Here is a 14,957-nt window from a genome sequence, read left to right as displayed (position 1 = left end):
AACCTAATTGCAGCTTTATTTGCACTGTTAAACAATAATAGAATACCAATTGAAATTTATTATAAATATTTTTGGATACTTTTCTGCATTTTCAAATATATTGATTTCAGTTACAACACAGAATGCAAAATATACAATATTCACTTTATATCATTTTTATTACAAATATTTGGACTGTAAAAAAGATAAACAAAAGAAATAGTATTTTTCAGTTCATTTCACACAAGTACTGTGGTGCAATCTCTTTATTGTGAAAGTGCAATTTACATATGTAGATTTTGTTGTTACATAACTGCACTGAAAACCAAAACAATGAAAAACTTTAGAGCTGACAAGTCAACTCAGTCCTACTTCTTGTTCAGCCAATCGCTAAGACAAATAAGTTTGTTTACATTTATGAGAGAGAACGCCACCAGCTTCTTATTTACAGTGTCACCTGAAAGTGAGAACAGGCATTCACGTGACACTTTTGTAGCCAGCATTGGAAGATATTTACGTGCCAGTTATGCTAAATGTTCGTATATGCCTTCATGCTTCAACCATCATTCCAGAGGACATGCTTCCATGCTGATGATGCTTGTTAAAAAAGTAATGCGTTAATTAATTTGTGACTACACTCCTTGGGGGAGAATTGCATGTTTCTTGCTCCATAGTTTTACCCACCTTCTGCCATATATTTTGTGGTATGACAGTCTCGGATGATGACCCAGCATATGTTGTTTGATTTAAGAACACTTGCATTGCAGATTTGGCAATTAAAGTCAAAACAGTGCAGCCATTTTCGATAACAAGCTAGGGAAAAATACATTGTTTTGCCCATGTTAAAAAATTCTAACTGCCTTTTCTTTGAAATGATCTAACATCTCCATGCTTTGGACTTGAAATTTGACAACGGGGTCGTTTTTGTGTCTGGGCTGTTGGAGATGTTGAAATGCCTCTCGTTATCTTTGGGGACCCAGCCTATCCCTTAATGCCCTGGCTCATGAAGCTGTACACAGGCACCCTGGACAGTAGTAAGGAGCTGTTCAACTATAGGCCGAGCAAGTGCAGAATGGTGGTAGTGTGTGCATTTTGACGTTTAAAGGGTCGCTGGCGCAGTTTACTGACTCGCTCAGACCTCAGCAAAACCAATATTCCCATTGTTATTGCTGCTTGCTGTGTGCTCCACAGTCTCTGTGAGAGTGAGGGGGAGATGTTTATGGCGGGGTGGGAGGTTGAGGTAAATTGCCTGGTCGCTGACACCAGGGTGATTAGAAGAGCACAGGAGGAAGCGCTGCACATCAGAAAAGCGTTGAAAACCAGTTTCATGACTGGCCAGGGTACTGTGTGACAGTTCTGTGTGTTTCTCCTTGATGAAAACCCACCCCCTTGGTTGACTCTAATTCCCTCTAAGCCACCTGCCCTCCCCCCTTCGACCACAGCTCGCTTGCAAAGGAAATAAAGTCACTATCATTTAAAAAACATATATTCTTTATTAATTGATAACTCACAAGGTAGCCTGGGTGGGGTGGGAGGAAGGTGGGAGGGAAGGAAAAGGCCACTTCAAAACTTGTTGAATGACAGCCTTCTGTTGCTTGGGCTGTCCACTGGGATGGAGTGGTTGGGTGCCTGGAGCCTTCCCTCCACCCCCGCTGCAGCAGCGGTCTGTGCTGCTGCTGCCGTTCCTGAACCTCCACCAGACGTGTTTGTTTGATCCCGCAGTAGCCCCAGCGTTGCATCCTGCCTCCTCTGATCTTCCTGCTGCCACTTCTCATCTCGATTGTCCCTCCTGTCCTCACGTTCATTGGCCTCTTTCCTGTACTGTGCAACTGTGTCCCTCCACACATTCTGCTGAGCTCCGTCAGTGCTGGACGACTGCATGAGCTCAGAGAACGTTTCATCGTGCGTGCGGTTTTTTTCGCCGCCTTATCTGAGATAGCCTTTGGGACGGAGGAGGGAGGCTTGAAACATTTGCAGCTACGGGAGGAAAAAAAGGGAGTAAAGTATTAAAAAAAGATACATTTTACAGAACAATGGCTATACTCTTTAACATTGAACAACATTATTCATGTTACATAGTACATGTGACTTCGGTACAAAGTCGCATTTTGCATCTTATATTGAGTGCCTGCTGCTTTGGTGTTAGAGATCACACACGCAGTGCCGGGCAACAGAATTCAGCTTGCAGGCGGCCATGGTAAGCCATAGTCTTTCGGCTTCTGCAACCTTCATAACAGCAGCGCCCTCATTTCCCATACCAAGCAAAGCCTGTTGAGTTGGCCATTTAGTGCTGCAGTTTTTGTGTTAACATGCAGCAGCAGAAACCAAACTAACCCCCCCCCCCATCCAATTCTCTGGGAAGATCGCTTTACCCCTCCCCCCACTGCGTGGCTGGTATCAGGGATGATTACTGCTAGCCAAATGCGAATAGCTCAGCGCCAATGCCCGCCCCCAACTGTTTGGCTAACTGCAGGGAGGATTTCTTTTCACCCACAGGCAAACAGCCCAGTAGGAACAGCCACCTCTGAATGTCCCCTGGGTTGAAATATGGGAAGTTAATTAAGTTACCGTGAATGATATCACTCTCCTGAGGATAACACAGAGAGATAAAGAACAGATGTTGCTTGAATGCCAGTAAACACCAGGACCATACGCTGCCAGGCTTTGTCATCCAATGATACCAGATTACTTGCTACTAGCATGGCATGGTAAAGTGTCCTACCATGGAGGACGGAATAAGGCTGCTCTCCCCAGAAACCTTCTGCAAAGGCTTTTAGAATACCTCCAGGAGAGCTTCATGGAGTTGTCCCTGGAGGATTTCCACTCCATCCCCAGACACATTAACAGACTTTTCCAGTAGCTGTACTGGCCATGAATGCATCCCAAATCCTCAGGGCTACTTAATGATTAAACACTTGGTTTTAAAACATGTATTATATTTTAAAAGGTACACTCACCAGTGGTCCCTTCTCTGGCTTGGTTGGGTTGGGAGGGTATTTCAGTCAGGGTGATAAAAAGATCCTGGCTGTCGGGGAGAATGGTGTGCTGTGTGCTCTCCTCAAGCTTCTCCTCCTCCTCCTCATCTTCCCTGTCCGCAAAATCCTCAGGCATGGCAGAGAGTACCCCATCATCGGAGTCCACGGACAGGGGTGGAGTAGCGGTGGCGGCTCCCCCTAGAATTGCATGCAGCTCAGCATAGAAGCGGCATGTCTGGGGCTCTGTCCTGGAGCGTACGTTTGATTCTTTGGTTTTCTGGTATGCTTGTCTGAGCTCCTTAAGTTTCACGCGGCACTGTGTTGCGTCCCTGCTGTAGCCTCTGTCCATCATGGTCTTGGAGATTTTTGAAATGTTTTGGCATCTTTTCTTTTGGAACATAGTTCTGATATCACGGATTCGTCTCTCCATATAGCGTTCAGATCCAATACCTCCCGTTTGGTCCATGCTGGAGCTCTCTTGATTCTGGGACTGCATGGTTACCTGTGCTGATGAGCTCGCCTGGCCAAATAGGAAGTGAGATTCAAAAGTTCCTGGGGCTTTTCCTGTATACCTGGCTAGTGCATCAGAGTTCAGAGTGCTGTCCAGAGCGGTCACAATGGTGCACTGTGGGATAGCTTCAGGAGGCCAATACCATCGAATTGCGCCCACACTAACCCTAATTCGAAATGGCTATGTCTATTTCAGCGCTAATCCCCTCGTCAGGGAGGAGTACAGAAATCAATTTTAAGAGCCCTTTATGTCGACAGAAATGGCTTCATTGTGTGGACGGGTGCAGGGTTAATTTGATTTAATGCTGCTAAATTTGACATAAACTCGTAGTGTAGACCAAGCCTCAGTCTCTCTTGTCACAAGTGATAAGTGCTGTATCGGGTCTGGAATACATGTTGAACAACTCTAGATGGGAAGTGAATGTAGCTGCCCACCTCCCCATCCCCGCTTGTCTAGGGTGGGGTTAACTGGATCAGTGGAAGAAAGGCACATCTGTGGGGTCCTGGCCAGTCTGGGAAAGAGCGGCACTGCCCCATCATTACCCCTCAATAGCCTTGTACATGAACAGAACTTAAGCAAAGTTTGGAGGCCCCTAGTCCCACTGCCCAATTGGCTTACTCATGCCCTGCATACACATCTCCTTGGGTTGATGGCACCCTCAGTGTGGAAGGAGAGGCAACTTGCATTGCTCTTCTCCAGCGTTGATGTAATTTGTTCCTGTTTTTTTTGTCCCACTTGGCCTGTCTCTTGGACTTTCTTTCACTGAGCACCACACACACACACACACACACCCCTCCATTTCTCATTGCTAGATTTCCCACGTGGCACTAGCCAAAACCCACAGCACGTTTAAGGACCTTTAACTCGCAGCTAAAGGCGTGGGGGTTTGCATTCTTCTGAGCACATGAGTTGCTAGTGTAATATTGATAGTCACTTGTCATAACTGTGTAGCCTGCGTCTAGTGCAGGTTAACTGAGGTAGCGGGGAGCTAGAGTTGCTGCAGCAGACCCACTCATTGGCTGGATAGTATTTAATTAACCCTTTACTGCACATTGCATGGTGATGGGAGAGCTTCTTTATCTGGTACAGAAAGTCATTCCTTGGTTAAACTCTCATCCCTCCCTCTCCTACCCCCCCCACCCAACCCCTGTAAGAGAGGATCTGGGGTCCTTGGTTTGAATCCTTGGTGAATTTCACGTGAGGGGGCTAAGAGTAGCTGCCTCTTAAGGATTGCTGTAGAAATGTTTAGGAACTGCACCACACTTATGTTTTCAGATAGTTTGTGTGGGGAGGAGCCACCTATCTGTTCCTCCCCTGTTTTACCGAATACAAGTTGCAGTTTGTACTTTAGCCAGACCTCTGTGTATGGTCTCTTTGTATGTTGCAGTGTCTGGCCGAAACCAACGTTATGCTTTCCGTAAGCACCTGTGTTGTTTTCCCTCCTGATTCTCCAAAATTACGTTATACCAGCAACAGTAAGAGGGTTAGAATAGTAACTATTTTATAAGACGCAAGTGATGGGGTTAAAAATGGGATGAGAGGCAGGAGAGATGAAGTTTATTGCACCCTTCCCTGTACGATAGTTGAGTTCCACCTGGTGACAAATAATATTCAGTTTTCCCATTTTCTAACAATCTATAAATGGAATGAGTGACAGGGAATGGATCACTTGATGATTACCTGTTCTGTTCAATATATCTTTTTTGAGATGGGGCGACCACGTTTGCACACATTATTCAAGATGTGGGCACACCATGGATTTATATAGAGGCAATATGATATTTTCTGTCTTATTATCTATCCCTTTCTTAATGATTCCCAACATTTAGTTTTTTTTGACTACTTCTGCACATTGAGTGGATGTTTTCAGAGAACTATCCACAGTGACTCCAAGATCTTTCTTGAGTGGTAACAGCTAATTTAGACCCCCTGATTTTATTTGTATGGTTGGGATTATGCTTTCCAATTTGCATTACTTTGCATTTATCAACATTAAATTTTATCTGCCATTTTGTTGCCTAGTAACCCAGTTTTGAGAGATTCTTTTGTAGCTCTTCGCAGTCTGCCTAGGTCCTAACTATCTTTAGTAATTTTATATCATCTGCAAATTTTATGATGTCACTGTTTACCCCTTTTTCCAGATCATTTATGAATCTGTTGAATAGGACTGGTCCCAGAACAGACCCCTGGGGGACACCACTATTTATCTCTCTCCATTCTGAAAACTGACTGTTTATACCTACCCTTTGTTTCCTGTCTTTTAACCAGTTACCAGTCCATGAGAGCACCTTCCCTCTTATCTGATGGCAGCATACTTTGCGAAAGAGCCTTTGGTGAGGGACCTTGTCAAAGGCTTTCTGAAAATCTAAGTACTCTATATCCACTGGATCCCCATGGTCCACATGCTTGTTGACCCCCTCAAAGAACTGTAGTAGATTGGTGAGGCATGATTTCCCTTTACTAAAACCATGTTGACTCTTCCTCAACAAATTATGTTCATCTATATGTCTTACAATATTGTTCTTTATTATAGTTTCAGCCAGTTTGCCCGGTACTGAAGTCAGGCTTACAGGCCTGTAATTGCTGGGATCACCTCTGGAGCCCTTTTTAAAAAGAAGTATTGATTTGTTTTGTTGCCCTGTAGTTAATGTCTCATTTACTCAACTGTTTTGGCAGAAGTTTCAGTAATTCTATTTCCTTCTGCGCTATCACAGTGGAAAATGAAAACAAACATGCTTGCAACGTTAACTTTCATTTTCTGCCATTTTAGATGTATTGTTCATAACACCAAATCATTATGTAAATAAAAACTATACTTAAGAGCAAGGTGCATAAGGCAAAATGTTTCTGCCCCCTTGTTTCCCTCGCATGCAACACTGGGAAGACTATATATAAAATGGTTACTACACTTGCACGTTACATTCATTTTTCTACCAAGTGATGGTAGCACAACTCAAGTGGAACCATTGTATTCCACTTCCCCAGCAAGGAACAACAGATCAGATACAAAAGGATAATTAGTGTTTATATTTTTTAAGGGAACATAATAAAATGTAAGGAAACAAAGGGTGTAGTTCTTTGCTTCCTTATGGTGTACGAGGAGATGTTGGGTGTGGTGATAGTTAACTTTCAAAGAAGTGGAAAGTAAACTGCAAGTAACTGAAAGAGCCCTGAAGTTTTAGTTGAAGTTGGCAAAATTTGAAGACCAAAACTGCTGTAACTGAGCCTCACTTTCAGTCTTCTGTTCACTGGTACCTAAGTACTCACAGCTGTCTCCTTTGTTCTGTACTAGAAAATTCTGTGCACTTGTATTATTTCGAGCAGGTCCTGAAATGTAAATTCATTAAAGATATTTGCTTTTAAAAGCAAATGTATTCCTAATGACCAATTATTTTTGTTTATACTAAACTGGAGACTTATAAATATGCTCAACTATCAGTACAGAATCTTTTTAATAGCTTTACAGCAAGTGCTGCCTTAAGAAAATGGTGTTTGAACATATTGCAATGATTTCTATAAGCTGAGTGGAATTTCAGAAGGGACTTTTGAAGATCCCAACAGAGAGACTGAAAAGCACAAGTTTGTGCTGAATTTTGCTATTCTCATTTCTTTAGAAATCCATTTTGAAAGAGTCTTCAGATTATCCCCTTTTAATGTTTTCTCCCAAATTCACATTTTTCCCAACAATTACAAAATGAAATACTAGATCATGGGGAGGAAGGGGGAGGGCTAGTAACCAGTCTAGATTTCTGTACATGCATCAGAAAGTAGAAAGAGAGACAAGTCCATCACAAAAATCATGAGAAATTGTTCATTTATATTCATACATGAAAAAACATTTCCTTTAGATAGCCCATTTTAAACATGTAATCAAAAATAAAAAGACCAAAGCTCCTGCTTACAACAATCAATTAAAATGTAGTGTTTCTGTAGTTTATTTGTACTCTAGCAATGCAAAGAGGGCCCAAATATGTAATAAGTATGTCAAAATGACATTCATGTCCTGAAAAGGCTTCCACTTTAACATTTGCAGGTAAATCTATAGCTAGTTCAGAAACAGATTTTGTGTTGTCTATCTTTGTTAAATTATTTACTCCTTTAAAAATAGTTGTCCACAGTCATGGGAAATATTTTTGTATAAAAAATAAAATGTTTACAAAGATAAAAGCATTTAAATTTCTTTCCAGCTGGTTTCAATCTCAGAATGAAAGATATAATTCTTTTCTTTTCCCCATTATTTTAAGAAAAATCTAGAAAAAGGCTTGATTTTTCAGGTACTCTGAGCATCCAGTGGGCGCTTACTACCCTTGAAACTGAGGCCCATGCACAAAATCTAATCTCTCAGGTCTGATAAATGAAGGATGCAGATCCTATCAGCCAGAAGAATAAAGTGCCCCAAACAAAGTCTGCCAACACACAAAACCGCTTTGTTATTACCTTAAATTTTGTAAAATATCAGATAAAAAGTATGAAATAATATCTAGAAAAGGTGAATTAAATGTTTGTGTTTACTCCTTATCAGACGCTTTGAAAAAATTAATATTGGGTCACTATTATCCAGTTTTGGTAAACTTAGGAATCTTCTTATTTTCTGTTATCAAAACACTTTGGTAACTTGATGAAGTGTTACCTCTTTGGTGTGGGATAGCACTTAAGGAGGTAACAATTTAGTAGAGATTTTCTTTGTTGTAAATATAAATTGACTTGTCTACTTATTAACTTACATGATCTTTAAATTGAAATAAAAAAGTACCAACTGCATACCATGGTACAGTAAACTGCATTTACAGTAGAATTTATTATTTTCTTCTAATGCTTTATTATTTATAAGATTGTTGCCCATTGTGTGTCCATACAAAATTATTATTCAGTCAAGGGTCTCTACTAATGGCTGTAGTCATCCCTGGAGCAAATTGCCATGTATTTTCATTGTTTCTGAAGTTTGGGATTTTTGTTTGTTCAAGTTTATTTTCAATTTCAATTAAATGTGGAAAAATGCTGATTTGTCTCTACAGCAAAGCATAAGTATGTAGGACCATTTTCTGAATTGATCTCTGCTTTGTGGAAATCCATGTACTTTAATGGATTTGCATAAGGAATATGTCAGAGCAGAATCTTGCCCTTCGTTTTATGTTAATGCTTATAGATCTGTATTAATAAACAACACTTCGCGGTAAGTCTCAATATTAGTACAGCAGGACTAGTGTGATATGGAAGGATCATTTGGTCTCATCTATACAGTCTGAATACAATAAAATGTTTGTAACAGTCATTTATACTGTTATACGTATATAGGTTTTTTAAAAATCTTGATTTCTGTTTCTGTACAGAAAACTCACATTTTAAAGGGAGCATTTATTTATTCTGGGATAAACTTGGGACCTGATTCTGTGAACACTATGACGAGGACATATTACTATACATTTTTCCACTGCATTAGTAGAGCTAGTCGGGGTGGGGCACAGTACACTCAGGAGTAAGTGTTTTGTGGAATGTGGGCCTTTGAAATAGAAATGTTCGTGTGTATCTTTATTGCTGTTGAAGATATTGGTATTTTTAGTTAGAACATCATTTTTCCAGCCCAGCACCTCATTGAGATTGATTGTGCAGTAAAATCATACTCATGTCTTTGTTGTATCAGTTTGTTAATGAAAAGAAATGCAGTTATAAACTTGAAGTTATGGCATTTCTGCAGAATCAGCTAGAGAGAATGTGTTGACAGAACAAACCTATGATTTAAACACCTTGAGATGATAACTAATAAACATGCTAAGAAAAGGCATGGGAAACATTTGAAAGATAAATGGATTCCAGTTTTGACTGATATTTGGTAGTTTTCTCCAGTGTGAAAGACACCCGTTAAGATATAATTATTTTTTAGTTTTTATAGATGCCTATACGCTAGAGTTGAGTTTGTGGCTTTATCAGAACTTCCATTTTAGAGTTTCAAACTGAAAGCAGCAGGAAAGACAAATCCTTTCATTGGTATAATAAAAGAAGTGAAATATTTGGCAGAGGAACAGACTGAAATTACATTTAAATTAAGAACAGATTATTATTTTCAGTGGATAGTTGTATAGCTGCATGTTCTTTCTACATGTCTTGTCGGTAAGCATGGATGAATGGCAAAAAATTGAGTATTTAAAATCCAAATTTCACTTTCCTGGTAACTTTTTCTTTTTGGCCTAAAACACTCTACCTACTTCCCTGTCTACTGAAAAATAAGCAGGTATAACACACAGGTAATCTTGCCAATGTGTACTATACTTGCCAATGTCATAATTTTAGTCTGAGGGCATTTGTCTTTTCTAAAAGCTACCACTAACAAATGATGCAATGGTTCTTCTATATGCCTTATATTAACAAGATAGAAAGATTACAGGAAAGGGTCAGAAGATCCCTGCAAGTTACTGCTCTGTAGTTACTCGCTCTACGTCATGGTACAGCAGGGGTCTCAAAGTCCCCGCTGTGGGCCATTGTGGCCCGAGAACCTCCCCACTGTGGTCTGTGGAGGAGAGACACATGCAGCCACGCTGCCAGCAATGGCTGCTGCAGGCACTGCCCCTGCAGCTCCAGTTGGCTGGGGGAGAGGGACAGAGATAACATCACTAGTCGCCGGGCGGAGTCAGCCATGGACGCGCAGCATCATTAATTGCCGGGCAGAGTCAGCCATGGAGGCAGCGTCACTTTTTGCCACAATGAATATAATCAAGTCAAAATACCAAACACAGCTATCTGATGCCCACCTTGCTGCAATCCTGAAAGTTTCAACTGCTCAGTCACTGAGGCCAAACATCAACAAACTGACAGAACTGAAGAGTTGCCAGGTGTCTGGCAAACACTGAAAACTCTCTGGCAGGCAAAGAATTGTATAATGTTGTATGACAGTTTTATTTCTAAGAAATTTGAAATAAAAATACAATATAAATGTTTTCTTTTCTGAACACCATCTTCAGTGACATCATTGGCCCTCTGGGAGGATTTGAGGACTGGCACTGGCCCTAAGGGTAAATTGAGTATGAGACTCCTGTGGTACAGTAATTCTAATACAGTTACATGAACCAAGTCGGCTGTAACAACTTCCAGAAATAGAGAATACTGGCATTTGCACAGCTAATAATCTACTTCCAGTGTTATAAGGGAAAAGTCCTGGTAATAAGATGAGTTTTTGCATCTTAAAGGAAACCTCCTTCACTTTTTCGATTCCTTCATTTACAACAGTCATCCTCTAGAAATGTAACTTATAGGAAATATTTAAATGTGTTCTATTTAGTGGTAAAATAGTTTTTGTAAAGAAGAAATTCCTAGTCAAAACTGTATGGTGAAGGGTAAAATTTGAAGTATGGGCTAGGTCTCAGTCCCATTGACTTTCAATGAGACTTAAGTTCCTTAGGCTCCTAAGTGCCTTACCATACTTGCTGACTCTGTGGGTGCTCCAGCGCTAGAGCACCCAAGGAAAAAAATTAGCAGGTGCTTAGCACCCACCAACAGCCAGCTGTACCCCTCCCCTTCAATGCCTCCCACCTGCCAGTGGCCCTGCTAATCAACTCCTCCCAGGGCCTCCCGCCTGCCACGATCAGCTGTTCCGTGGAGTGCAGGAGGTGCTGGGGGGAAGAGGAAGGAGCAGAGACGGGACATGCTCAGGGGAGGGGGTGTAACTGGATGGGAAAAGGTGGGGCAGGGTGCAGCCTTGGGGGAAGGGGTAGAGTGGGGGCGGAGCGGGAGCAAGAAGGGGCAGGGGTGGGGGTTTGGGGGGAAGAGGTGGATGAGGGCAGGGCCTGAGGCTGAGTGGGGATTGAGCACCTCCAGGAAAGGAGGAAGCTGGCACCTATGTGCCTAACCAATCACTTTTGAGAATGGGACTTATACTGCTAAGTAACTTTTGGCCCTTTTGTAAACTTTACCCAATGTTTTTAGTTGTATGTTAGTGGTTTCAGTGTCTATTACCTTTATATTACACATAAGTTTAAAAAAGCAAAAACAAATGATAGAAATCCAGAAAATTCAGAGGTAAGAGAGTAAACTTAGAAGAGACCCAAACATTTTGCTGTATAGAAATACTTCTAAGTGTTTTGTGTTTCTAATGTTTAACTCTCATTCTTGAAAACTACCTTAACATCTCTTTGGGGCAGACTTATTTTCCCTTTTAGAGATGTAGCGTATTTTAAAATGCATACCCCACATCATTAGTTCTAGACTTTTTCTCTAAAAATGTCTGTCTCTAATAATAAAATGTGTTGACTTGTCACTACTTTAACTCTTGCTCTTTTTGTATAGGTGCTATGATTTCATGATCTGGGTATATGAGGTGAGTGTATGGAGACACTGTTATGACACTTGGATAACTACTTGCCTCATGGAATCATAGGGCCTAAATATCTGAATAATAGAGCCCAATGTTCTACATTTAAAGAAAGGGAAGACGGTAGGCTGCCATTTCTGTGGGGGTAAAGTTAGGGTAGTGTGGCTATTTTAATTGTGTACGTTCACACTTTCAAAGGATTACATTATTTCTAAGAAAAAAGAAAAGGAGTACTTGTGGCACCTTAGAGACTAACCAATTTATTTGAGCCTAAGCTTTCGTGACAGTAATTTCCTAGGTTTTTATAATTTATACACTTATTATGTATACATAATCCATTACATGTTCATTTGCTTTTTTAAAACTAATGAAAGATGATATATACTCTAACCATTGAGATGTGCCTGCAAGCTTTCTAAATCTGTCTTGAGTTGGTGTTTCGGTCATAGGACTGTAAAAAGGAGGTTTTTATACAAGGCACATTCCTTCTTCCTTCCTGACTTTCTGAATTGCCTTGCTAATACAACCTCCTTAACAGGGGGAGCATTGGAACCTTAAGTAAAACAGGGGTAAGTGCATTGACTGCCTGCCAAGCCTTCTGAGCCTTGCCAGGAGCCTACCAATTTTTACACCCTTTTGGAGGCTTGTTGTGGGTGTCTCCAGTGAGCTCTGGGAGAATGGCAGCCCACAGGCCTTAGGTGGATCATCAAGGGGCCTTCATCCTACTCTCTTTGAGCCTTCTGAGGATGGTTAAGGTCCTTCCCACACTACATCCTCTACAAGCAGTGGGAGGCTTATCGTGACTGAGCGTCACTGTGAGACTTAGAAATCTCATGAGCCCTCACTGTCCACTTAAAAGGTTCATAAGCTTCCCCTCTGAGCCTTAGGGACCCTGTTGAGGTGTTCAACCCATCCCTGCTCTGAACCTTAGTAGATACTCTGGGGGCTCCTTCACAGTCTTAATAGGCTTCTAAGCCAAAATTAGACTCATCGGGGCAGACAGTCAATTTTGCCAAAGCAGGCATCTTAGGCTTCTAATGAGACTACAAAAACTCATTAAAATGTAGTGAATGGTGAGTTACCAGTGAGGGTAAGGCTTATGAGGATGACAAACATTACTGGGGAGTTCTTCCCTTCTGTGAACCCCAGTCCCCTTCCTGACTTTTCCTCTTTCACCCAGCAGTTTTGCTAAGGTCAGCAAGAGCACTGTTTCCCTTTCTATGGAATTTAGGAGTCTTTCAAAGATATGTGCTTGTGCACAAGACAATGGGGAAATGGAGAGATGAGAAGCTTAGGATAGGGAGCCTCAGAGCACCTCCTTGAAAGTTCTTAGGAAACTGGTTCGACCCTGAACTAAATTGTATGGTCAGCCAGCCAATATGTTTTCTTATTGTCAGTCTCGAGCCTATTCTGTTTAAGCTTGTTAGAGGGCCCATGACTCTTCAGACACAGCAAGATCTGCCAAGCCTCATATTATTGGAGCTGGGTGAAGATATATATTCCATTTCACAGAAGATTTGGCTATTTCCTAGTTTAGTTTCATTCCAAACTGGAATAAAAATCTAAAACTTTGGAATTCTCTGTGAAAAGGGGATGGAGCCTTCACTTTGTGGGAATCTGCCTGGTGACTAGCCAGGAGCCGCAGAGCCTGGACATCCTGGTTTCCAAAGGAACTTTGTCGAAATCAGACTGTCTTGGCGGAACATTTTGATTTTTAGAAATTCCGACAAACCTGTTTCAGAGGTTTTTCTGACAAGCACTAATTATTATTTGTCTATGATAATAGTTTTTGGAAGCCCCAACCAAGATCGGGACTGTTTTTGTGCTAGGCACTGTACAGACATGCAATCCTTGTCCTAAATAGCTTACAGTTAAAATAGGCAAGATAGACAAAGGAGGGAGGGAAATGGAAGCACAGATGTGGCCTCTCAGAGGTTACACAGCAGGTAGGCAGAGCTTGAAATAGAACCTAGGTCTCCTGAGTTCTAGCTTAGTGTCCTATCTGTTAGGCAAATGTTTCTCAACTGGTGGTTTGTGACCTTCAACAGAGTCATGAAAGTCAATCAGGGTGGTTGTGAGGTGTTGAAAATTGGATGGCAATGTAAAGCAAAGAAAATCTCTCCTACTCTCTGCACACCCTTTCCTGTCACGACTAAATATTCTCTGTCAATCTCTCAAAACACATAAATATATTATGTAGGTTTAGCATCACTGATATATTTGCTATGAAAATACAAAATATAAAGGGGGTTGACAAAGGAGAGCAGCAGAATACGGACCCTGGACTTCAGAAAAGCAGACTTTGACTCCCTCCGGGAACTGATGGGCAGGATCCCCTGGGAGAATAACATGAGGGGGAAAGGAGTCCAGGAGAGCTGGCTGTAGTTTAAAGAATCCTTATTGTGGTTACAGGGACAAACCATCCCGATGTGTAGAAAGAATAGCAAATATGGCAGGCAACCAGCTTGGCTTAACAGTGAAATCCTTGCTGATCTTAAACACAAAAAAGAGGCTTACAAGAAGTGGAAGATTGGACAAATGCCCAGGGATGAGTATATAAATATTGCTCGGGCATGTAGGAATTAAATCAGGAAGGCTAAATCACACCTGGAGTTGCAGCTAGCGAGGGATGTTAAGAGTAACAAGAAGGGTTTCTTCAGGTATGTTGGCAACAAGAAGAAAGCCAAGGAAAGTGTGGGCCCCTTACTGGATGATGGAGGCAACCTAGTGAGAGAGGATGTGGAAAAAGGTAATGTACTCTGCTTTTTTTTGCCTCTGTCTTCACAAACAAGGTCAGCTCCCAGACTACTGCACTGGGCAGCACAGCATGGGGAGGAGGTGGCCAGCCCTCTGTGAAGGAAGAAGTGGTTCGGGACTATTTAGAAAAACTAGACGTGCACAAATCCATGGGGCCGGATGCGTTGCATCCGAGAGTGCTAAAGGAATTGGCAGATGTGATTTCAGAGCCATTGGCCATTATCTTTGAAAACTCATGGTGATCCGGGGAAGTCCCGAACGACTGGAAAAAGGCTAATGTAGTGCCAATCTTTAAAAAAGGGAAGAAGGAGCATCCTGGGAACTACAGGCCAGTCAGCCTCAACTCAGTCCCCGGAAAAATCATGGAGCATGTCCTCAAGGAATCAATTCTGAAGCACTTACATGAGAGGAAAGTGATCAGGAACAGTCAGCA

At 41.6% G+C, this 14,957-nt stretch overlaps 1 protein-coding gene across 9 annotated transcripts in view; it reads left to right on the top strand.

Moving 5' to 3' along the window:
• The window catches only part of ATG5 (autophagy related 5), a 119,520-nt gene that overhangs the window by 90,027 nt on the left and 14,536 nt on the right, over nucleotides 1-14,957 (top strand). The window contains exon 7 of one of the 9 annotated variants that reach the window (XM_075126613.1): nucleotides 11,743-11,773. The exons of 7 other annotated variants lie outside the window; for them this stretch is intronic. In XM_075126613.1, the coding sequence (XP_074982714.1) occupies nucleotides 11,743-11,759 (17 nt within the window). In that variant the 3' untranslated portion in view covers nucleotides 11,760-11,773. Of the gene's footprint in view, nucleotides 1-5,733; nucleotides 7,599-11,742; nucleotides 11,774-14,957 lie in introns of those variants that run through there. One more of the 9 variants, XM_048844902.2, reaches the window with a different exon arrangement.

Source organism: Caretta caretta, chromosome 3, assembly GCF_965140235.1.
Source record: "Caretta caretta isolate rCarCar2 chromosome 3, rCarCar1.hap1, whole genome shotgun sequence".
NCBI lineage: Eukaryota > Metazoa > Chordata > Testudines > Cheloniidae > Caretta > Caretta caretta.
The sequence above is the reverse complement of the archived record's forward strand: the minus strand, read 5'-3'. Positions and strand labels throughout refer to the sequence as shown.